Below are 26,199 nucleotides of genomic sequence, written 5' to 3'. Positions count from 1 at the left end.
TTATTTATTTAAAGAGAATTCCAAGCATTCATGTGTCTATTATGACATCTAGGAATTCAAATTATTTTTTTGATTACTGTGCATGATTGGTAAGTGTTAGCACAAAAATTCTCATGTGCTTTTTCACCATGATTCAGTGCTTTATAATGTCTAGAAGCAGTAAAACCATGCTGAACTGCCTTCACAGTTACATCAGGGCTTAGGCTTTTTTATTCCCTGCCATGAAGGTGCAGTAGAAATGCATGTGCAGAAACCTGCTGATGGTGCAGTTCTGGTACAATGAAAATCGTGTGTAATCTTAGAAACCTCAATTAGACCAATTATTGTAATTTTGAAAATGCTGAGACTTAGCTGTAATACTCACCCAAGTGGCGTAAGAAATATTGCACGTAATGAATGAATGCACAAATTGATTAAAACAGACAAACCCATATTTCACCCCAGGTTTAATTTCCAGGGTGACTCTTCATCACTTCGCACACTCAGGTGCCAAAAAGTGCAAATGAAACAATCAGCAGCAATCGGCTTGATTAACCACAGTCGATGCAGAGCAGAGTTTATGCTGTCTGCCATATCAGGCAAAACCTCGCATCAGAGCGGTAAGCAGCAGTTTCATCAGTGTTGCAGATGCTGTCATCACATTTGGCCACATAACTGTAGGCTACATGCAGCTCTCTGGCTCTGAGGGGAATACCAAACCGTAAATTAGGCAGAAATCTGAGGGTGCTTCATGAACCGGAGAGAATATGATCTTGCAATGTGTCATGACTGTTTCACTGAAATTTTTAAAATTGGGTTCCCATGTGTTGTTCATAATTAATAACATAGTTTTGCTCTTAGATAGAAGAACATTAGTGTTTATGACTTTTGGCTTTTTAAACCACTCTGATATTGTGACTGCTTTGGCAAAATGCATTAACAACTATTAGATGGACTACACTGCAGTTTGGTCCAAGCATGCATTGTCCCCTGAGGATTAATCTTAATGAGCTGTGTAATATTATGACTTTACCTCTAGCTAGAGCAACAGGTCAACTTTCCATTAGTTCAAAACATTAGCTCAGGACAGGAAACCTAAGGCCAATGTTTCTACACTTCAAGCCTAATTAAACTTTTGCCCCATTGCCGGTCAGAGTTTAGGAATGGCAAAAATGTCTTAATTTTTCTTCATTTCAACATCTTTTCCTCTCAGACTAATGAGCTTCACAGCCTCATGCTGCTTCAAGCAGGCCTATAGAGAACCGCCGCTCCTTTTATAGACACGTGTGTACTTTGACGCTGCATATGTTAAACATTTTCATGCTTTCTCAGAATTGAGGAGGAGTGTATTCTGAGCTTTTCAGGAAAAGTTGACCTCATGATTGAACCTTGTAGCATTTGTGCAGCATGTGAAGCTCAAGCCAGGTCTTAACTCATGTGATATGATTGAAATTGCTGATGCCAAAATCAATATTTGAAAAATATTCCAAGATATTTAAAATACTGTGATGCTCTAAAATCTTTTTTGGCTATTTGATCCACTGTATCACCACTTGACTCTTCACTCTGGTGCTCATGACGTTATTTCAGAGAAGTTATTGGCTAAGAAGTTGAAGGCAGTATAAAGGAAAATAAGACGCAGCAGGATTATGTCAGTGGTTGAGATTGGTGAAAATAAGTGAAGACATGAAGCACAGTAAAAGAAGATGCTGACACTTCGTTAAGGAGGATTCATGATTTTGGAATATTTGCAAGTCATTCCATTAAAAAAGTTGTCATGTTTTATCGCATCCTAAAAATACACATTATCCATGATTTTATCAGTGCCTGTTTGTAAGGTTGTGCTACCACCAGGTGTTGGCTGTGGCATATTTAAATGCTTTAAGATAGCCTCAAAAAAAATTATTAAAGAAGAATAAATCATTATTTTCTGCTCACTTGTGGCACTCCTACTCTTTAGATTGGCCACAGATCCGCTGTCTATAGCCCTGAAATATTCCACATCATTTTCAGGAAGGCATAGAGGAGTTCTCGGACAAAAAGTGGCATTGTACCTTGATGATGTAACATATTATGTTCAAGACCCAGTGAATTAAGCTGAAGAAATTGTTTCAGTGGCCTAACACCTCTGGAGTATTTTCAGATTACGAACTAAATATTGCAAAGATTGTATACGTTCCTCTCAAAACAAGTCCGCCAAACTGATCCCCCAAGATGGGGAACATTGGCCTTTTGCACATACCCTATGTGCTGATACTTACAATTGAATATTTTTAGAAATGTAATTTAAATATTTATTTTTGGGCCTTTTCTTGCCTTTATAAAATAGAGGAGGACAGTGGATATACTCGGAAACAGGGAAGAGAGCGGGGAGAGACATGCAGGAAATGGTGCCACAGGCTGGATTCGAACGCCCGCGTGCGCCTTAACCACTCGACTACCGGTGCGCCCCAGAAATGTAATTTAGACCTAAAACTTGAATCCTTGAAATGCACTTGAAAATAAACCAATGAACAACCAAACCTGCCTAAAATTCCCTAACATATTTGTACATACTGCCAATATTTACAGCCAGTATATCAGTAATAAATATCAGCAGATCTGCAAATACTGATAAATGACTCTCAGCTAACATCTGCCAATACTGATATCATTCAGATTATATCACACATCCATATTTTCATCTATCCGTAGTGGCTTTAATTGAAAAAATTGTACAAAATTAACAACGGATTAAATTGGAACTCTTAAGATGGTGCATATTATGCTTGTGGGCCGGATTGAAACTATTAAAATGAATGTATAACAAAGAAAAAAGCATTTCCATCAGATGACACAAGCACTATGTTAACAACTGTAGAGATACTAAGTAACTAGCTTAGCATCTGAATCTGTAAGTGAAGATAAAAAGACCTCAATTGGCTTGCCAAACCTGTTGCCCCATTAATTGGAATATCCAGTGTGTTTTAGCATGAAGCTAACAAACCAAAGATGTACATCTTGGTCCATCTGTGATGAATGAGTCAGCACAGTTATTTAAGTTTCATTGTAATGACAATAATGCTGATACAACTGACTCTTTACTTGCATTTTTATAAATGCACAACCCTACACCACATATCAGGAAATAAATGAATCCTGCACTTAATCATGTAATTATACATCACAGTGTGGGATTCTGAAGAATGTAAAATTGTCTTGCAGTAAATGAATTAATGTAGCATAGCTGTGTTGTGGCATTAGTGTTTCCCGCAGAATTACACTGTACTATGTGGACAGGAGGGATGGGCAACCCACCCAAACTCTTTTCTGTACATTTATTACCCACGCCAATGAAATCAGCAGGGGATTATGTAAAGGGTTCCGTATCTTTGTTTGTTTCTTCGTTTGTATGTGTACAAGATAACTCGAGAACAAAAAGTCGGATCTTAACCAAACTTTCAGGGAACATTGGGATAGTGACAGGGAAGAATCAATTTGATTTTGGTGATGATCCGTGCACCCGTTCGGTTTTTCTCGGGCTTCAAAATTTTGAACACCATAGTAATCAATGGGAGCGTAAGTTCCTCGGTGGCGCTGCTTAGGCGTGGGTCTGCCGCCTCAGACGGCCATTCTAGTTTTTTTGTGTTTTGTTTGTTTGACAGTTTTCATCAGCAGTATGTTGCGTGAAGACTAGGACTCAACTGATTATCGGTTTTGAAGATGATTAAAGCCGATATTTGGCATTTGGCCAATTATTGTTATCTGTGCTTAATTTGAGCAATAATCTATAAAATTAATTAATCAAAAAGTGTTCTACTTTGGTTCCACAACAAAGTGTGTCTTCCCCTCTGGCTTTATTTTCACTCTCTATATATTCACTCCAGATGCCCTGTTATCAGCACAGTCTGATTGGCAAGACGTGACTTGAGTATTAGCCAATCAACAATTAAGCCTGGGTGCCAGCGACACAGTAAGTGTATGGTGTCACTTCCTGTTTTCCTGCTGTTGCTGCATTTCTCATGCAGATAGACCTTTTTTTGATCGAATATTTTTTTCTTTTTCCACATTAAGTTTTATACCTAATAATAAATGCATATGGGCTCCAAAAATGGGTTATCAGAGTGCAGGAATACAGAACAGTTTCAGAAAGAAGCTGATGAAATTGTTGAAACAACAGCTTCATGAGATGTGGCACCTCACCTGTTGCATTTACAGGAAGAACATACTAGTGGATGTCTCTCTAGAGTGCACAGATACAAATTGAAAAAAGACACAAAAAATGGTTGGAAAATGATCTTGTGTGGCTGTTAATATACCCATGTGGCCCATCGAAGTGTTCTTAAAATTTGGGAAACACTGGTGGTATTATTGTTATTTTCCCTGACACAGCTTGTTGTGAGTTGCCCTGTGAGTACCACTCCAACATTAAATACAGCTGTCTGTCATCTTTGTCTTTTCTGCGACTCTGTCCCGAATGTTGACGATACAGCTGGGCTTTGGAAGCTTGATTTATGTGTTATTTTTCAACAGAGAGGCCCCAAAGTCCTGTCATCCCAATCTCACAGCACCTACTTGCCACCCAGATCCTGGCATCTTCCTCTGACGGGCAGATTCTCAGGACACATGGTTTCATGTGCTGTTGAGCCATTTGTCTTGGGTTGTTCCAATTTTTAATCCAGCCAGATGGATCTGCTTTGACTGCCAGATCACCAGGCTTTCTGGTGTTGATGGCGCCATCAACTCCAATCTTTTACTTAATCAGCAGACTGTTTTCTTGTTAACACATTCATCCATCATCTTTTTGAGCCTGCTTTATGTCTCAGTCACCGTTATTATGGCAGACAGTTGAACAGTTTTATAAATAAAGAGAGGCGAAATTGGGTCTTGAAATGCCAGTGACTTTCTGAGATTTTTAATATGCATTTAAAACAAAAGCATTGCTCACTGTACACTCATTTTTTGAGTGAAAAGCAGGACAAAGATGGTACACACCAAAGCCTTGTCCTGAGGGCAAAGATGACCAAATCATCTATGTAAAGGAATGACATCCTCATCAAAATATTTTAAATCATCTGTCCTTATGCTTTTGTCGTCTTTAAGCCTAGCTATAGGGCATGAATAAATTTCATCTCTGCATTGACTAACTGAAAATTATAGCTTTTGTTTTGAAACATTCAACAGACGTCATTCCCTAAAACTGGGGCTTTGGTTCTACTTAAAAGACTTCTAGCAAATCCAGACTGGTGATTCAGTTATTTTTTTATTGTGTAAATATTGTGTTTCCTACTTAGAGGAACAAAAACTGTTGTTGTTCTGCCAATTTAAGAAAGATGAAACAGTAACCACTCAGGATGCAACCCAGGATGCTGAAAATAATTTGAGACCTCATGGTTTGTTTCCAAGGATGCTGAGGTTTCTCAGTGAGACGAAATAAACACAATCTGGATTCAGAGCACACAGTATTAACTTCAGAAGTCATCACAAAGTGTCCTTAAAAATCTGGACCTTGTAAAGCATTCTTTCTGGTCTGTGTACTAAAAGAAAGCAGTTAATCACGTTTACAATATTGTAACCGAAGCAAGTTTACATTTTTGAGCTCTCTACTGCATCATCCCATTTTATTAAGTTAGTCTAAAGCTTTGTGGTCCAACAAGCTGTTTGATGAGTAATCCTTCTTGGAGGATAAAATGTCTTTAATGCAGGACACGTGAGGGATCAGATAGCTTTAATATGGAATTATGATGATGGTATAAACCTTTCAGTATAACCTTTATGTGGTTTAATCACTTAATCTTTATAAACAGACTTGTTTTTGGAGAAAGTGTGCTCCTTGTGTGCACAGTTACACCCTGCAACCTCCTCTCACATCCACTGTTTCACAGCTCGCTACGTGCCTCCTTTAAATTTTAAAATTCTCTCTCACCCTTCAGCGAAAACAGTTTCAGGTGCCTCTTTATGGATTTTTAGCACCGCTCTCTCCTCTTTTTCCCAAACAATGAATGCTGGCATGTGTCCCAGGTATGCACTGTGGCCTTGCCTGAAATGATTGCATGCATCTTGGGGCAAGCCCCTTTTCCATTGGAAAGACATAGTTTCCATCTGCTGTAATGACAGAATAATGGCATCACACCTGGTGCCCCACCCTCAATCGCTTGTACGTACAAACGCAAACACACCTGCACACGTGTGCACATGTACGCACAGTTGCACCGGAGACGAAACTCATCCGAAACTCTTAAACTCCTCTTACTAAAGGGGTTGGAGGTGTTGGGTTCCTCCTCCAGTTGCGTAGGGAATCCCCACCCAGCCCCTTGTCTTCTCTCCCATCCTTCATCCTGTCCTCACAGCCAAGTGGAAACTCATAACCACCTTTTGTTGGTTGTCCTGCCAGTTTTACACATACCTCTTCATTCTTGAACCCCCTTTCCATCCTGTTTCTGTTTTCAAGGAAATAACAGGCTATGAACCATCTTATGTTTCCATCTAGAGCCTCAAAACAACCTCTCAATACCGAAACTATGCCTACAGTCAAAAACATCTCTGCAGTTCATTTTTATTAGGCCTTTTGTTGCAGTTTGTGCAGTTCACTGTCACAACTGACCCAAATAAAATCTTATATATTTTCATTTTTTCTTCCTGACAAGCTTTGCCATGACTTCTTAAACGGGACTTAACCAGAGACTAGATGAAGCTGCACTGCAGTTGGTTTGACTATCAGTCAAGCCATTAATTATATTGAATGAGAAATATTTAACAGTGGTTGGCTAGATTGCTGTTAAACATGGTACTCATATTCCACAAATAAATGGTACCAATCTGCAACAGTTATGAGGGACCCAACAAATATTTAAGTATCCAACTTGTAAGTTCTACGGTACCTTTATCCAACACAGGCCACTACTGAAATTTACAAGAATAATAGAAAGATGCATGGATATATGGATAGGTAGAGAAATTATTTTATTCATAACTCACTCTCAAAAGGAAGTTACAAAGTGCTGTCTATGACATCCTCCAAGTGGGAACTGAGTCTTTGACCCAGGTGAAGGAGGTCGGCTATCTTGGGGTCCTGATCATGAGTGAAGGTAAAATGGACTGTGAGATTGACAGGTGAATTGGTATAGCATCATCAGTGCTGCAGGCAGTGTACCAGGTAAAGAGGGAGCTGAATCAAAAGGTAAAGCTTTCAATTTACCAGTCAATCTACATTCCAACCCTCACCAACAGTTGTGAGCTTTAGGTAGTGACCAAAAGAATAAGAATGCACACATAAGCAGTCAAAATGAGTTCCCTCACTTATACCGGCAGCTCGCTTATAGCCGGTTCTGCTGGTTCTGAGCTAGAGCCTAATCTAGTGTACTTTGTTTTTCAATAATCAAAGAACTTGACTCTGGGTCGAGACTACCAGGGCCAGTGTGGTACCAACTTCTTGCTGGTCCAGAGGAAAGAGTCAGTTTACGCTCGGGCCTTGTGTGCTTATGCTGGGGGCTGGGAGTAGGATTGGAATGTACCATTACAAGGAAAAGTTGAGTTTTGTACGCTCAACAACTGTGTAAATGGATATAAAAGCAAAGCAGCAGTAACCCAAGTAAGAGACGAGCTGTCTCCTGACTGGTCCTTAGATGAGGTACAAAGAAAGCTGGAGAAGCTACGAGGACCAAGCCGGTCATCGAGAATATTCGGCTTGTGGAAACTGTGGCTGGCTATGAGCGCAGAATTGAGCAAATAATCAATAAATTGAAAGACCATGAAACAGTAGTTTCTGATAAAACAGAGAAGCACAGTGACGTTTACACTGACATAAGGATGTAGCCGTCGACCCAATTCAGCCAAAAACAGGTGGTTCTTTGGTGATTCTTGAATCGAAGTAACTCCAGACCTGCTCCAGCTCTATCCAAGCACCAGCCTTGGAACTGGCTTGCTGGAAAAATTATTAGCGATAGGGTAAGGAGCTCAGACATCTGCAGTAAGCTCGGTGTACAGCTGCTGCTCCTTTTCATCGAAGGAGTCCGTTGACATGTTTGACCATGTGATCAGGGTGCCTCCTGGTCACCTCCCTGTGGAGATCTTCCAGGGACTACCAGTAGGGACAAGACCCTAGGGCAGACCCAGATCTCACTGGTGGGAGTATATATATCCCCTCTGTCCTGGGAATGCCTCGGGATCCCCCAGAATGGAGTGAGCATGACCTGACCTTGGATAAGTGGAAGATGATGGATGGAGGGTAATTTAAAAAAAGACATACACACCATTTTAGAAATAATACAAGTAAAAGCAGATAGATAAACAATAAACTAAATAACACTCCAACCACCCCACCAAAGACATACTATAGTGCCAGTGGTTAAGCCTATGAAAGTGAGTTAGTGAAGTGGATAATAATGAAAAATCTATTCTCTCAGAGCTTGATGAAGCATCCTCAGCTCTGTTGTTTTGTCTGAAATACAGCATACACCCCCAAATCAGTCTTCTATTTCAATTAATGAAAACACAGCAACAAACAAATACTCCAAATTAAGACAATAAGATCATATTCTTCTCAGAATTTTTGCTTGAAAATGAAAGAACGATGATTAATTCATGAAATGACTAATTCTTTTGTCTTTTACAAACTCTACTCGTTTCTGCCTTAGGTGCATTTTGAGTTCAACTCTAATATAAAAGGCTGACTAACAACATTATAATCATGACCTAATTACAGCATGCTCACATACTTGTACTGTGGAAGCATGCTTGTTTCAGCTAGACACCAAAATAGGTCTGCTTTATTTTCTGAATCAGTTCAAGGTAAATATGCATAGTTGTGTACTACACAAGCCCAAAAGAATTTGAAAATCCTTTCATTAAAGATGTGACAAGAAACCCAAAGTCATGCTCTAAACCTCTCTTGAGGAGTTGTAACCTCTAATGACAAACTTACCCCTACTTGCCTTAAAATTATGCTTTGGGTCGTTTCATCTTCATCCCTCAGATCCATGAAGGCCTCTGTCCTTCTGTACTCCTGTGGAACTGGTCCATGAATCAGCTTCACCCTAAAAACAGCAAATTTTGAGGTCTTGGTCATTTCAAGTCCTTGTAGTTCGACTCAGTATGTAGGGCAAATAACTGTGGTAGACAGGATTTAAAAACAATGTTTCAGTCAGCTATGGTTGCCCAAAGCAACAGTTCTTTTAGGCCAACAATGTTTGAGAAAAATATGCAATATGTGATAACATTGGTCAGTATTGTAGTAACAATATGATGCTGTTAATCAATTAATTAAGGGTGTATAAGAGCTAAAACCCAAAGTTTCAGTGTCTGTTTGCTTGTCTTCAGGTTTTAGACAGTGCAGGTGTTTTAAGCATATCCAGCATCTCACTCATAAATCCAAAATACACCCAAAAAGTTTTTTACACTCCTTGATCACTGGTTCCCAACCTAGGGTCCGGGACCCCCCGGGGGGATGCAATGATTTGTCTGTTTTGAGGCTGCCAAAATTCAATTTAAAAATAATAACTAAAACCATGATAAAGCAGTTGTTAAGTAGTTTATACAGAGATTTTTTGATAAGAAGGCATAGGCCTTTTTTATGGTTTTATCAGTGAAACAATTAAAATCTATGTTGATTTTTGATGGTAGTTGTCACTTTTTCTTCTCTCTTGGGTCCTGGAGGGGCACCGCTTTACTTAGGTGCATGTAGGGGGAGCGCCAGGGAAAAACGGTTGGGAAACACTGTCCAAGATCATCACCTACTAATCTGAGTATCACAGATAGCTAGCCTGAGCTTGACATGGTGTCAAAGCCATTGTCAGTAAACCTCCTCGGATTGGCTCACTGTTTTTGCCATGGATCAGACTTATTTAGATTTGCCAAAAAAATATTTTTATTTTGTAACTTTTCCACTTTTCAGCTTGCTATGAATCAAGCTGCATATTTTAATAAATCCACAACCCTTATACTGTAATGGTAAAAAAAAAAAATCTGCATCATTTTAATGACAAAAGTCGAACAGCGAGCGCATATAGCATATGGATTTTAAAGGTTTTAAGATGCATAAAAACATAAGTTTACAGCTACTGACATAAAGGCTGAAATGCTACTGATGTTTAATGTCTGATTGATGTAATACGCAGACATCAGCTGATACCCACATGATAAACCTAGACACTGAAATCACACATAGACAAATTGGAGCAGCATTTGAAATGATGTAACCATGCACTAGGAATTATCAACACTTTATAGCCTGTTTATGTGTGAAAGCCCATGAAAAGTTTTCATAAAATGTTCTGTTGGAGTCTAAAGTCCCAGGGAGATTATGCAATCAGGCATGCTTACACAGCCATGATTCAAGACGACGTAGTAAATCAGTGTTATTATGGGCTATCAGATATTTTACTAATAAAGATTAAATGCCAAGAGTTCTGTATATTGTAATTGTCAGATAACTTTTAGCAAACTGTATTTGTGGTTTTGATATAGTTTAATTTTTTGTGATTTTCACCTTCTCAATGCACACTCACCAGTAATTTATTAGATGCACCTTGCTAGTCCTTAATTCTTCATGGCACAGTTTCAGCAAGGTGCTGGAAACATTCCGCAGAGATTTTGGTGCATGCATCACACAGTTGCTGCAGATTTATCAGCTGCACATGCATGGTGTGAATCTCCCGTTCCACCACATCCCAAAGGTGCTCTATTGGACTGAGACGTGGTGACCGTGGAGGTCACTGGAGTACATTGAACTAATTTTTATGTTTCAAGAAACCAGTTTGAGATGACGTAAACTTTGCGACATGGTGCATTATCCTGCTGGAAGTAGCCATCAGAAGTTGGATACGCTGTGGTCATAAAGGGATGGACATGGTCAGCAACAATACTCAGGTAGGCTGTGGCATTTAAATGATGCTCAGTTGGTGTTAAGGGGCCCAAAGTGTGCCAAGAAAATATCCCCCACACCAATAGACCACCAGGCTGAACCAGTGATGCAAGGCAGGATGGATCCATGCTTTCATGGACCATCTGAATGTCGTAGGTATAATTGAGGCTCATCAGACCAGGCCATTTTTTTCTAGTTTTCTATTGTCCAATTTTGGTGAGCCCATGCGAATTGTAGCCTCAGTTTCCTGTTCTTGGCTGACTGGAGTGGCACTCGGTGTGGTCTTCTGCTGCTGTAGCCCATCTTCCTCAAGGTTTGATGTGTTGTGCATCCAGAGATGGTATTCTGCATACCTTGGCTGTAATGAGTGACGGTTGCCTTTCAAACATTTTGAACCAGTCTACCCATTCTCCTCTGATATCAACAAGGTGTTTTTGTCCAAACAACTGCTGCTCACTGGCTATTTTCCCTTTTTCGAACCATTCTCTGTAAACCCTAGAGAGGGTTTTGCATGAAAATCCCTGTAGATCAGCAGTTTCTGAAATACTCAGACCAGCCCATCTGGCACCAAAAAACATTTGATTGTCATTAAACAATCATTTCCCCTTTCTGTTTCGTTATTTTAATACATAAAAAACATAAAAAGTTTAAGGCCTTTATTAAGCTTGTTAGTTTTATCTCCCAAGCTGTCAATATATTACATTCTGTTGCCTATTTTTCATCATGATCACATTAATACGCAAGAACAAAGCAGCTCTTTGGGGATCAATGTTTGGTCATAGAGCACGCCCAGCAACCCCAATAAAACTCCAGCTACATGTAATAGTTACTGCCCAGAGCATTACCCCAGAAGAAGAGATCATTATTCGATAGCCACCAGCTGGTGTCCTAGTATTGAGAGTATATGTCATGGTCTCCATGGTGACTCTGGTTTACTATTTACTCACACACTGTCATGCAGATGGACAAGATTTTGGAAGCAGCCAGGCGTATTGTCTTGAATAGATTAAGGCTGAATCCTTTTTATGCTCTGAATTCGAACAAGAGCGTTTGTGTTTGACTGTGGTGGAGAGCAGTGGTGACCTCATCTGTCTGTGTAGAAAAACAGACAACAAGCACTACTGTTTTTGATAAACTCGAATATGACTATCTCTGTGTCCCATTTAGAGAACGACTTTTCCTGTGGCACGTGAAGCTCATCTTTCCTCAAAGCGGCACCGAGTTCAGTCAGAGGAGGTGAGTCATACAACTATATTTAATTTACTGAATAATATAGTCATCAAAGTGTCTCCTAAAGCACTCACTACTGCACATAAACTTAAAATGAGTGAGTTGCTCATTGAATATTCATGTACCTTTAGAAGCTGCAGCATGACAAGGACGAAAAACTGGTTCCTTGTTTTTTTGCAGTATCTTTCACAACCATGACTTGAAGTGATTTGACTGATAATAGACGTGTGGTTGTCCTTCACGGATTTTCTTATGCTTCAGGGTGTCTGAGAAGAAAACCTTGGAACAGATCTTGACCCCTTACATCCATCCCACAGAGTCTGACCCTGTGACACGACAAAAGTAAGCAATGTACCAATGATGCTTAACTTACCCGGGGTTTCTTTGTTTTGGACAATTTGTCATTCTTGTGCCTTTTTTTTAGCTTCAGTTCATGTTTTCCACATCTGTGTCACAAAGCGGAACCTCAGAAGCAATGAAGCATTTACTTAATGATGGTAGATAATGTGTGGTTGTCTATTTCAAAGTTTTAATAGCTATTCATTTTAGAATTTCTACGGGTAAATTTAATTAATCTCATTTTATCATATTTCAAAATTCCATGAAAACTAATTTTGTTTCATTTTGCATTTTTGTATGGTCTTAAATCAAGGGTAATTGGCTTCCTATTGGATACAGACCTGCTTTTATTTTGAAAGAAATTAAAGAACTTTGGTTAGACGTGGGGTGTGACGAGATGCCGTGCCACGAGATCTCGCAAGATCAAAATGCCACAAGATTTCTCGTCATAGAAAATCCATCTTGCAAGATCAATATTGCGCAGACACTTGGAGCAGCAGCTCTCCTTACAGACAACAATACCAAACCGGAAATTATAAAAGATAGCAGTTAAACACGCCCTGTTTGTCTGACAGCAGAGCAGAGACACACTCGCTCACCAACACACACACATTAACACACACTCATCTGTGTGTCGTGCTCAACACTGTCAAAGCTCGTATGAAAAAAAAGACCACAAAATGATAAAATAATCTATTTCTTTAAATTACAGCAAATATTTTATTGACATTTATTATTATTTTGTGTTTTAAATATGGATGTCCTTAAAGTGGATGAGAAATAGTTTGATTTTACTGATGCAGCTCTTTATATTTCAGTCTGTTGTAAACATTTTAAAAGTACTTTCAAAATAATCTAAATGCTTTTATAATGTATTATTGAATTAGATATTAAATATAATTATTGTAATTGTAGGGATGAGTGCATAGTGTAGTAAAATAAAGAGGTGGTACAGTATTAAAATGAAAGGTTTAATTGGAAGAGCATTGAAATGTACAGAATGAGTCAGAGTTAGACAAGACAAACTGTGTGTAAGCATTGATTGCCTATTCAGTACAAGAGCAGTTAGTTTAAACATTTCTGAATAGACTTAATGTTTTGTGATTATGACTTTCAGCTGTATAAAGGACATACTATCCACCCATGTGTTTTTTGTTTTTTTCCAAAATTAAAAAATGTGTAAAGTCTCATCTCGCACCCCTAGTTAGACACCAATTTAAACATGAAAAAGGAACTTGTTATGAATTAAAAAGGAGATTAGCAATCGGCACAAGTGAAATTTTTCATAACCTAAGGTGCAGAGGACTTCTGATTTGTCCACTGAGCTGTCTGGGAATTTTAAAGTAAAAGAGACTCTAAGGGGCACGGGTGTACTTTCTTTACACACTGTGGCTGTGAGGAAACATTGCAAGTGCTTAACTAAAGTGTGCTGAAAGGGGGAATAAGCATGTGATCAGTGCCATAAAACACATTAATGAGGGGCGCAGATGGCCTAGTGTTTAAGTCACGCCCCATGTATGCAGATGTCCGGGTTCAAATCCAGCCTGTGGTTTTTTCACCCCACTCTCTCATCCCTGTTTCCAACACTATCTACTGTCCTGTCTCTTCAATGAAGACTATAAAGCTGAAAAACAAATGTAAAACATGTACGCACTACTTATGGACTTGGATTGCATCACAATAGATTCATCAGTGCTGACTCTAAAATATCTTCATTTGGCACCTCAATTTGATATTTGTTGTCAAGACAACAATATAGTAGGTGTTTTCACGGTGCATTTCCATAGCAACATCATAGTGAACCTCCAACGTCATTATGCCTTGAGTGTCACTTCACCAAATATCACGCCACGGTATGCAGGAGTGCAAGAGAGTGCAGCACAGTGGGAGCTCCTCATATAGACACAATCAGACATGCACAGTCACAGCTGAGCTCCCAGATCTTTCTGCCAATCCTAGTCTCACCTCCGTTCTCACGCCCTATCTACCTCTGATGCTGGTGGAGGATCACATCATTCCCCTTTATTCCCCTTCCCCATTCATAGTAAAACATTGCAGGGGCATAAATATTACACCTCAGAATAGTACAGAATGAGCCTATTGCCTCTTCATTATTTAGTCCCATCCCTGATTCATGTACATACAGACAAAAGATGTAAAATTGTAGAAGATGATTCCTAAACTTATGGCATTATCACACGGCTGGTGCATCATTAGGTTCTTGTCTGCTACATGTTACACACAAGTAAAGTTGTAGAATTACAGGCGTTACACTCTCACAAACAGCAGTGAGTGTCTGTGTACACTGGTGGTGGTTGTTATTTTGATACTGAAGCTATTCCAAAGCAGGTGAGTAAATATTTTGTACATATTTTATTACGGTGTGATCGCACTGCCAATGCACACTGATGAATTTGAGAGCAGTACTAAGTAAAACTGGCCCTGTACACCTGGAGTGACAGCTGTGTCCATCATTGGCAGTAAATCAAGGGGCATTTTTTCAGCAGTTGTAGCTTTCTCACCATGTAGGCGTATTTATGAGTTCATTTTTGCAGCTGTTTTACTTTCACGCACTCTCCTGAATCCTGCAGCAAACCCAGAAACCTTTTTTTGATGTGCTGCATTCACTGGCTGAATTTTAACCACTCTGTTGTTTGGTTCTGTCCCTGGAATTTAGAATGGAAGTAGAAAACTTAACAATGTGATAAAAGACTAAGAAATCAACAGCACATTGAAAAATGGTTTGGAAAACCTCAAAGTATAGGTTTTATGACTGCAGCATAGACCTTTTATTCTCTGTTGGAAACTTAGAATGAGTAGTTTTGCTTGAAGCCAAAACTCTGAGGCTTTGTTCGGTGACTGAATTGTCATATTCACAACAATTAGAAATGACACTGTGGGCCATAAAGCTGTCTGGAATTATTACAATATCTGTTAAGAAGGAGATACCGTAATATCGTCACTCTAGCAGCAGATAATGATATCAATCACTCCCACTTATTTCAACAGTGCTATGACAGCACTGCATTCATTCTCTATTGCATCGTATTATCAGGGGAATATTATGTATTATAAGCTTTTATGTTGTCTAAACTGCGTTGCTTGGCTGCAGCCTGCGTGCCATTGTTGCATAAAGATATCATCGATCAAAATCCAGAACTAAAATGACCTCTTTCAGGTCAGATTTATTCCCTCTCTGCTAGTATTGGTGATACTTTGTTGCCATTAGGATCATTTCTCAGATAAAGCCTTAAAGGCAGCATCAGGTATCAGAATTAATGCCAATAAATGCACAGATCAGATACCACAATTCGTGACTTCTGCCAAAGACTGGACTTTATTCTTCTTTTCAAAAACTGAATCTGAATTAGTAATCATTTATGCCTCTTGCAAATGCCTTGTGAGAGTGGCAGGAATGAAGTGATTTAAGGAAAAGTATAATGAGTATGAGATAAGCAAATCTGCTGTAGCACAATATCATTAATCAGTAAACTACCGTCTCATGTTTTTTATAATTTTATTTGGTAAAAATCCAATATAAAGCAGTTTCAGTTGAGTTTTTTTTTAAGTGTCTTTGGGGTGCCAGTTGGAATGAGAAGTTAGGGTGCAGCTGCGTTCATGAAGGCTTTATTCTTGGGTGGGGTTCAGCAAAGACCCTTGGACCCTTTCCGGCATATTCTTCCTCAGTTTCTGCACCTAATTTCGGACTCTATCCTGTATTGTGCTCAAAGAGAGAGGCTTTAAAAACCCCAACAGTTAGTTTAAGAAATAACTAAGAATAAAATCCCTTCCTGCATATTTACTGTATGTTTTTATTTTTCTTGAACAGATCTGAAGGCATTCAGTAGCCCCCAAAACTCAGTCCATTGAATTCTGGTGTTTTGTACGTCTAACTGCTTAATCAAGATTATCATGGGATTTTTTTACAGGGCAGAAGTTCCATGTTGGACAAACTGTTGGTACAGTAAGTTTTACACAAAAAAGGGAAGAAAAAATATTTTGAACATCAGTAATGGCATTGGACCTAATTTTCACAGTTGGTACATCTGTATAACCTGACATCCTAGACAGCTTCTGTGTTATATTTTCATTGCATGGATGTATTTCACATTCATCTGGGAAACCTCCCATAGAAAGCATTTGGAGAGGGCAGGACTCAAAAAAAATTTTCTGAAGGTGACTGGACAAACGTTCTGTCTGTCACATTCATTGTGGACCAATCAGAGTGACAAGTCAGAATGAATTAGTGGACATGCACAGCTCCGGTTGAAGCCTGAGCTCGGTAGACAGGCACTGCCATAGTTTGTGGACAGTGGAGCTTGTCTGTGGATAAAACTCATGCAGAGGCAGGTCAGGAGAGGGGTGAAAACATATTTTCCGTCATGAAAAACTTTCAGTGTGGCTCTTTGCTCTTGCTACAATAAAGAAATGTGGCACAGTTCTGATGAACCTGTTAACTTGAGCTATATACAAGCCAATTGCTACACCGGTGGCAGCCAGTTGTTTATACCAGCTTACAGTACAACATAACCTTGTCTGTAACTATTGCCGACCTATGCCAAAGCATGGAGGGAGAATAGCAAAAACATCTAAAAGGCTTCTTCAGTTGTAAAATGACTGGTGCCAGAGCTAGAATTTATAGCCTTCCTTCATGTTTCATGGTTCAAGGTTCTTTATTAGTACCCAAAGAGACGGGATTGCAGACTGGTGCTCCAGCCTTCCAAAGACCAAAACAGCAAATAACAACAACACTGATTCACCATTCAGGACACAGGACTCTTATCCCCTACTTACAATGCAGCCTTGGGTTCCTTTTGACAGCAATCCAAGTGATGCAGGCACATGATTCCTTTGAGCTTGAGTCACTTTAAAACTGAAGAAGCCTTTTGGAGGAGAGGCAAAATGAATCTCAGTCAAGTCCAGTTGCCCTCTTGACCAAGATTTGGATATACTATGGCTTTATTCAAGCTAAATGGAGCACTGACAACAGTCATTGCTGTCTGCTTCCAGCACAATGAAACTACACCCTTAGCTACTGCCTCGTTCTCCTCAAATGGTTAGGTCTGTTTTCAGACTAGGCATGATCATATCAGACTGGATGGATTTGCATGATGACAGGCATGGTATATAGCCAATCCATCTTTGCAAGGTTAGTCATCCCTATCTTTTAGAGTGATAAGAGAGGGAGAAAAAACTGGGAAACGACAAGCAGGAGAGGAGCTACAGGTCATGCTTGAACCTGGGTGTCGTGCTTTGAGTATTACAGCCTCTGCCAAGGGGCATGACCCAACAGCCAGACCATCTAAACCTCTTCATTAGTGATAGTTTAGTTAAGCTACCAGCTGACATAGATGATTTTGTAAAATTAAATGTGGCGGTTTGTGTGCAGTCTGTCTGAACACTCCACTTAATGTAATGTGCTTATTGCCACCCCTCTTCACACAAAAAAATGTTGGCCTTTTTCTGCCTTGACTGCAGCTTTGGCTCTGATAACGTGTATCAGGTCTAATGACACATTCACACTAGATAATCTGTAATTGATTTTGGCAGAAGGAAATACTCCTCAGCTTGAGACTGAGTATAGATCAGTCTGCATGTTTAAGAAAGAGCAGGATGGTGCATATAGCTGCTAACTGGTGTTCAATAAGTGTTTTCAAGCCCTCTTTTGTCCTCTGAACAGCACATTTCTATTTCTAATTAAAATTTACAGTGGAGTGGGAATGTGTTTGAGTGAATTTAACACTGCTGATCTGTACCAAACACTTAAATGTGATTGTTTCCCATCAAGTGGATGAATAGTTGAAGTGGCTACTTTTAATAGGCTCACTTTATCTCAATACAACTCAGGGGAAAACTCAGTTAGTGTTATACAAAAGCTGTTACTCAAAGGTCATTTTCCATCCTGATCTTTCAATATCAATCAACTAAATTTAATTTCAGCTTCAGGATACACTTGGTGTAACTCCATGTTCTGTTTAATTCCCACAATGTTAGTTGCCAGCATTTATCTTTGTAATTTTGCACTTCTTTTACTTTCTTTATAATTTCCCAGGCTTGTGTTTCTCCCTGCATGAACTGCAGTATTTGGACAAAGCAGCCTCTATGATTGCAGAACATTCAGTGTTTCTAATCCCAACCTTTAGCCAAACTGCGATCTGACTCCTCTGACCCAACCTTTGTACCGATAACAGTCAGAAATAAGAGGTGTACTGGGAAACAGCCCAGCATATTTGATGAAGCTGATGTACTTTCAGGATTCTTAGGAGTTTTGGGTTGTATCCACATGATTGCATGGACTCATTTGAAGTTTCTTTTGATGCAAAAGTCAGCTAATTTAGAGTAAAACAGCCTAAAGCAAGAGCATCTGCAGACTCTACAAAAAGTGTTTCAGTGCCAACCATGAAGGCACAGACGGTACTTAGACAAGATTCAAGTGACTGGGGTTTAACACTCCACGGCCCATTGGCTGGCTGTTTATAGAGAGCTCAGGTGCCATGGCCGTCAGTAGCAGGGAGGATTGTCCCTCACACAAGAAGCCTATACATACTGTATATCAGTCAGCATACCAGACAAGTGTACATTTGAGTCTCTCCTGTTCTACACTCAATGAGCTCTTTGTGTTTTGACCTTTTTAGTAACCACAGAGGGAAATTCTGCACACGGTGTTCACATATGTTCTTTTTAATTGTGTCTTCTTAAGGGTGGGATTGGAGTAGGATTTCTAAAATCTCCTTTGTTGATAAGAATTTCTCTTTCAGGTTGAAGATGTACGTGCACGCTCCGTTTGATCATGTGAAAGTCTTCATGAAAGCAGAGGGGAGAAAAGCCAACTCTGTGAGGTGAGATTTACTTTCCATTTGTCACCTTTCTCATTTCCCATTTTCATTATTCTTCCATTCATCCTTCATACCCACAGGGAACCATACATTCACTCTGCTTTTACTGGAAATGTGCGTCCAATGTCAAAAATGGATCTGAATATAATAGGACTGTTTTCTCCACTCATGGCAAAAGCCTTGGTGCATTTAAAGGAATGCTCTTCCATCTGTGTATGCAGAGGATGTAAATGGAGTTTTTGGAGTTTGATAGCTTGTAAAAGAAGCTTATTAAAGACAAATATCAAAGGTTGTGAAATACAAAGTTGTAGCCACTGGTGGTTGAAGAAATGTTCTACAGCATTGAATTCGGCATTTTGACCCATGTCATTTTGTCAAGATTTGCCTTTGTGTGTTAAAGATGTGTTACCAAAAAGTCATGCCCAATGTATTTGCACATTAGCTCTGGAGATGCACAACAGGCAGGAAGCAACTAATGCTATTCTTTACTATGACTTATTGTAAGACTTGTCAGAAATCAAACATCCAGGTGGGAAGAAATGTTCAGGTCTTGTGTGGTGTCATAAATACATTTAGATCTGAGGGTGCAACGATGCAGTAAAGTTGTCAACAAAAGATTATGACAAAAGTAGTTGCTGAGAAAATTAAATGCAGATTATTCATTGGTTGTCTCTTGTTTTTCCATGTTGTGCAAAGACATAATTTCATTTCCAGAGACTCTTTTTGAACTCATTTAATCAAAAAAAATGTAAAATACAAATTAATGTAAAACACTCGTATAGATGCACTATCAGTAGTTAAATTACTGTAAAATACACTTTAAAGACAAAAGTATTTGGCCCCACCTGTTAATTATTGAATTTAGGTGTTTCAGTTAGCCACAGGTGTATAAAATCAAACACCTAGCTATGCAGTCTCCATTTGTAAACATTTGTGATACAACATGAGTCTTTCTGAAGAGCTCGGTGACCTCAGGTGTGATACTGTGATGGATGCCACCTTTGCAATAAGATGCTTTGTGAAATTTCATCCCTCGAAATTCCACAGTCAACTGTAAGTTATATATATAGAAAGTGGAAGCATTTAGGAATAACAGCAACTCAGCCATGAAGCAGAAGACCACGTTGAATCACAGAATGGGGTCAACGACTATTAAGGTGCATATACATTGCCAACGCTCTGTTAATTCCATAACTGAAGAGTTCTGAAATTCCACTATTAATGTAAGCACAAAAATAGCGTGACGGGTGCTTCATGGAATGGGATTCCATGGCTGAGCAGATGCATGCAAGCCTCACATCAGCATTGCCAGGTGTCAGATGGAGTGGTGTTAAACACGCCGACACTGGACTGTGGAGCATGGAAATATGTTCTGTGGAGTGTCAAATCTTGTTTCTCTGTTTGACAGTCAGATGGGTGATTTTGGGTTTGGCGGATGTCGGGAGAACGTTACCTGCCTGACTTCACTGAGCCAACTATAAAGTTTGGTGGAGGAGTGATGATGGTACGGGGCTGTTTTTCAGGGTTTGGGCTAGGCCCCTTATCTCCAGTGAAGGCCAATCTAAACGCTTCAGCACACCAAGATATTTTGGACAATGCTATGCTTCTGATTTTGCGACAACAGTTTGGCGAAGGCCGTTGTCTATTCCAACCTGACTGCGCACCAATGCAGAAAGCAAGGACTATAAAGACATGGCTTGATGAGTTCCATGGGAGAACTGGACAGGCCACTAGATGCTATCTGAGCTATCAGTTTGTCATTGTTTATAGCAAGGTAGTAGTCATTAAGACCAGCTATAGTGGCTACTAGTGGTGGGTTGCTGTGTTACAGTTCAGAGCATTTGCCCAGGATTGTTGGCCTCAACTGATTAACAATATGATAAAAATAAGAGTGAGTTTAACTATCTGGCTCAGACTTTAAGATTAGCTGACTGCACATCCCTACCAAATAGTCAATCATTTCAGTTATTGATGACTAGTCAACTATCAAAAAGGCATTAGTGTAGAATCTAGGCTTAGTCATTCTTTTGGATCAGCATGTTCTTTATTCTTCTACTGCGGGTCATATGGGGATTCACTCACTTTGATAGCCAGCTTCAAGTGGCAGTTTGAGAAACAACGGTTTTGTTCAACTCTTTTATCTTCAGGTGTTACCACCCAAGAAATACCATGAACATTAATGCACAGAATTTGTACTCTGTTTAAGATATGTTGCTGTTCTAAGTCTCAGAAAACTTGAAATGTGAGCCAAGTTCCTGTTACTGCTCAGGCACACAGTCTCTGTGACATGACTGACTGTTTTTAGCTGAGCTCACCAGACAAGACTGATTTATTCATCATGTACAAAATCATCATAATTTGTTTATGAGGGTGACATCACTGACTAGTAAATTCCTGAAAAGCTGCACAGACTTTTGGCTGATAATCTTTACATTTTTTCTCCTCCACTCTTTACTTTGATTCCAACATTCAGATATTCCATTGATCAAGACAGTCGTCCTGAACTTTAAACATCCTCCATCTGCTTTCTTTCACTTTCTCTCTCTCTCTGCTTCCACAAGTTCTGTCCTGCATGCTCTACCCTGTCTCCTTTTTCACGGGGGTCATTGAGGGTGTTGATAGCACCCATTTGCCTCACCTACTTTCGAATTCTTTAGCTGTCCTCCATTCCCACTTAGTCATGGAGTGAATGATGATCCCCATAATCATTACCCCCCTGGCCAGGATGGAACGTCATGAAACCGCCCATCCTTCATCCTCGTAACACATGGACTTTTTTTGTTCTGCCCACTGGGCTGGGCTGCGAATTTTTACTTAGCTGGTAAATTTTATTTTATTGTAGAATATAGAGTGAAATTACTGAACAATGACTCTAAGAATATATAGTCATTGTAGTGCCAACATTTAACCTGGCTTTAAGGTGGCCTGTCTTCACCCTAACATAAATTAAAAGACACTTTCTAAAGTGTCATCTCGTGATGATGTTCTTTTGCAGTGTCTCCTTTATAATTACAGTCATTACAAAGGTAATTTATAACAGTTAATGCAGTATAATGCTATAATGCTAATAATGCTAATTGGAATAATTTATATCATTATATTTCAACAATTGAGACTGATTTATTACTAAATTTATGTTTGTTTGTATCAAAGATTAATGTTTCCTGCTTCTTCACTATTCGCCCAGGGCAACCTGAGTCTGACAGCAACTCAGAGATAACATCACTTTTAGAAAGCACAAAAAAGTGGATCAGAGGCATACATTTTTCTGAAATTTCCGCTCAGGACAGTCCCCAGCTCTCATCCCCTAAAAAACTCCCTTAAAGATCATTATATACTTGGTGCCCGGGTGCCTAGGACCTGGTGGGCTGGACCAGATCTTGGGAGCAGCCTTGTGTGTCATGGAGGGGTCAGCTGGGAAGAAACCTGGAGAAATGGGGCATCGGCCTGGCGCAGGCCTGGAGGATGGCCATCAGGAGGCCAGAGCATACAGGACCAAGGTTGATATGGGCGAAGTTCAGAACCAGTTTAAGCTTCTATTCGTGACCTGACCCCTGACCTCTGACTTATAGATAAACATTTCACTGCTTAAATACTGTATTTAAGAGGTGCAGACACAGCCATCATAGCCTGGTTCAATTTTCACTGCACTTATATAAGCCAGGTATTTCATCAATGGTTAGTACATAGGGAAGATTTTGCACAGGATTATAAAGATACAACAAGCCATCATCTGCATGTAATGAAATATAACGATGAGATCTCTTGTTAGAAATTGGAGACAGTTCAGGTGATGGATAGATGGTCTGTGTTAACGGCTTGAGAGAAATCCCAAACTGCAGTTGGCTTTGGGGAAAGCGCTTTCTCAATCCTCTTGAAATAGAAAGAGCACAGGGGCTGTTCTTGCCTGTAAGCACCATTGCAGTTGGGTTGTTGTACAGCACCTTAATCATGATAATAAAAGCCCATCACTCTAAGCACAGACCATAAGAAGGGTCACTTCAGATGGTCAAAAGACCTCATTTGCATCTAGCAATCAGTCACCTGGTGGGTGACGTCTTTAACATACAACAGCCTCCTTACATTTTCTGAGGCCAGTCTAGATTTTATGAGTCCTGTCTGATCACTGTGTACAATCTTGGTCATATACACCTGAAGTCATTGAGCTTAATATTTGGCTTTTTTTTTTTAAAGGGATAGGGGATTAATAACTAGTGCATTCTTCTGAGTATTTGCCTTTTTTAAGAAGCAAAGAGACAAGTGCAGTGTTGACATCTATTGAAAAAGATCCTACTTAAAGCAAAAACTGAATCGGATCTATAAATAAGATGCTTCTTGTTATTGAGGCTTGAAATTTGTTTGCTTTGATTTTGTCATTCGTAAGCTCTTGCATCTTGCCCCTGTAATTCTTGTCTGTTATTATATTTGCTCAGGTAGTGTAAACATGTATATATTAATGGATGGTGTCTTAAACCTCAACACTACACAAAAACAATGTGCACCTGTGCTCCTCCATAATGTTACATAAGTGTGAGTCAGAGGGCAGGGATTTCTAAAGCCTGATAAAACCTTTCCCACAGGGCCTCACTCTCATGAAAAGTTAACCCGCTGTGTTTTGGATTTTCTCCACAGCTGACTGTGATGGGTGTACAGCATGTCAGTCTGACTATGATGAATGGTTACTGATTTTAAAAGACCTCTCAATACTCAGAGGTACAACTTTTTTACTATGTTGAATGTGAAATAGTCTCTGTGTAAAGCGGTAGCACATTTTCAGTTTTGTTGAGTATCCTGAAGTTAAACGTTTGGATATCTGCTTGCCAGGGCGAAGAATGCCTCTCATTTTTAAGACTTTTTGTCTTCATCATTTGATTGAAATTAGAGCAGTACATGCAAGATTTGACTAGTGATTTAAGAAATCATAAAATAGCATCATAAAAAGAAGAAGTTAAGCCCTCGCAGCCATTTATGGTACCATTAACTTACTTTAACCACCAGTAGAGAGTAGCACTTTTATTTATTATACACAGAAATCATCACCATTACATCCAACACAATGACAAGCAACCTGTCATCATCAAGCCTTATTTTTTGAGCTAGCATATATAACTTTTAAAGTTAAGGACTAGAATATTCATCAGGTATGTCACAATTTGCCCAGGGACCACAGATGTCAATTAGCTTTATAGCTAACTCTCGCTCAACAGTTGTTTTGTGCATGGACCCTGTCAAACTAATAAACTAGACTAAAGTAATTTGTTTCTGTTGTCAAAATTCTGCTTTCAAAGAGGAGTCAGTCATGCATACTTGCCTAAGAATATTATGCCTTAAAATCAATAAAATCAATGTGCAGAAAAGTGGAATTAAGAAACGATATACAGTACATGCACCTTTAAGATTATATTCTACTACTACTACTGCTGCTGCCGCTGATGCTGCTACCACTTAAAATTATGATAATAATAACACAAAATGTCATCTAAAGACCATTATTTCTGCCCATTTAAGAATTTTCTATACCTTGATGCCACAGATAACAAGAACAAGAGGCAGTATGTTGTTGGGTTGTTGGTTCTTCCATCTGGCTTTCCATCCAGGTCAGTTATGAGAATTTGAAATCTCAAGAATGGTTTGATGAGGAATTTTCTTCAAGCTTTGCTCAAATGTCCACTCTAATCCAAGGACAAACTCAATATATTTTAGAGGTCAAAGATCAAGGTTATCACGCCTCATTTTCAACCTATCTGAAAATGATAGTTCAACAAGCTTTGATAACTTTGCAAAGAAGATGGATATGCCTGTTTTCGTGTTTCTCACTGGCGAATCCATCTTGCAAAACTCCTGTCTGAACCATTTGGGCCCGGTTAGAAATTGACAGGAACAATCAGCGACAAGGGGCAGTACTTTCGGGCGCGCTGGAGTTGTGATGTAAGCAAGCAGCAACAAGAGGCCGTTGCAATTATGGCGGAAGACATTAGTGTGAATGTTGCTAAAGCGCCAGTTTTTATCAGCACTTGATGACCGTCAAGTTTAGTCCTTGGTAGGGGCGCAGCTCGATAGCGGCTATGTTCTGTGTTCTGTTACTCTGATTGGCCTGTAACGATGTGACAGACAGAGCGTTCATCTAATCACGCTCCAAGTTTTTTTCAAAGGCTCTGCACTTTCCCAGATGCTGTGTTTGAGTGGTGCCAGGTTATTTAGGCATTGCATTGTCAATTCTTCCCTGTTTCTGTACAGTAATGTCAACAGAAACACTTCAAAGTCCCCCTATTTCTGTCCACATTTCAACACATCTCCCTGCTTTTGTGACCTCTGTGTTAGTTATGACAGTGGTATCACATGAAATAGTCACATCAAGGTGGAGAGGAATGTAGACACAGACATTTCCTGCCATTTCCGGAGACATTTTTGATAAATGAGTCATACTCTCAGTTCATCCAGTGTTTCCAATTTCCAAAGAAAGACTTTATGAATGACTTCTATTACAGCTATTAGTCAAACACAGCCTCAGTCGTAAATCACACTTTAGAGACTGTGTCCTGTCAGGTCTGTGATACTGAGTAATTCAGCGGCATAAATTTCCCTCCCTTCATCCACCTTTCTCTCTCTCTATAACCTTCCCTTGTCATTCCTTAATAGCGCAGAGTAAAGAGTGCATAATGAGCATCTGTTTAGTCCGTAATTCAAGTTATAGAGAGCATGTATTGTCAGTATAATCATGATGAATGGAGGTAGAGCAAAATTAGGATGCTTATCCCAGGGGGAATTACCTTACATTAACTCTGCAGTTACATAAGACAATTGCAGACTTAGCCTTTAGCTTTAATAAGACAAGAGGCCTCATACAGATCGCATTCAAGGGCTCCAAACAAGGTCAGAGCAGTGCAACCACAGAGGGGCCTCCATGTTTTTGAATAATGCCGTCTTAGCAGAAAACCCGTAATTTAGAAACATATTATTAAGGTTATGAAGTCA

At 39.5% G+C, this 26,199-nt stretch overlaps 1 protein-coding gene across 1 annotated transcript in view; it reads left to right on the top strand.

Moving 5' to 3' along the window:
• The window catches only part of znhit6 (zinc finger HIT-type containing 6), a 64,545-nt gene that overhangs the window by 25,021 nt on the left and 13,325 nt on the right, over positions 1-26,199 (top strand). Inside the window, exons 6-8 of the mRNA XM_041790446.1 lie at positions 11,987-12,055; positions 12,311-12,391; positions 19,147-19,227. Of these exons, the coding sequence (XP_041646380.1) occupies positions 11,987-12,055; positions 12,311-12,391; positions 19,147-19,227 (231 nt within the window). The remainder of the gene's footprint in view (positions 1-11,986; positions 12,056-12,310; positions 12,392-19,146; positions 19,228-26,199) is intronic.

Source organism: Cheilinus undulatus, linkage group 7 (genome assembly GCF_018320785.1).
Source record: "Cheilinus undulatus linkage group 7, ASM1832078v1, whole genome shotgun sequence".
Classification (NCBI taxonomy): domain Eukaryota; kingdom Metazoa; phylum Chordata; class Actinopteri; order Labriformes; family Labridae; genus Cheilinus; species Cheilinus undulatus.
Note: the sequence above shows the minus strand (reverse complement) of the source record. Positions and strands in the feature narration are given on the sequence as shown.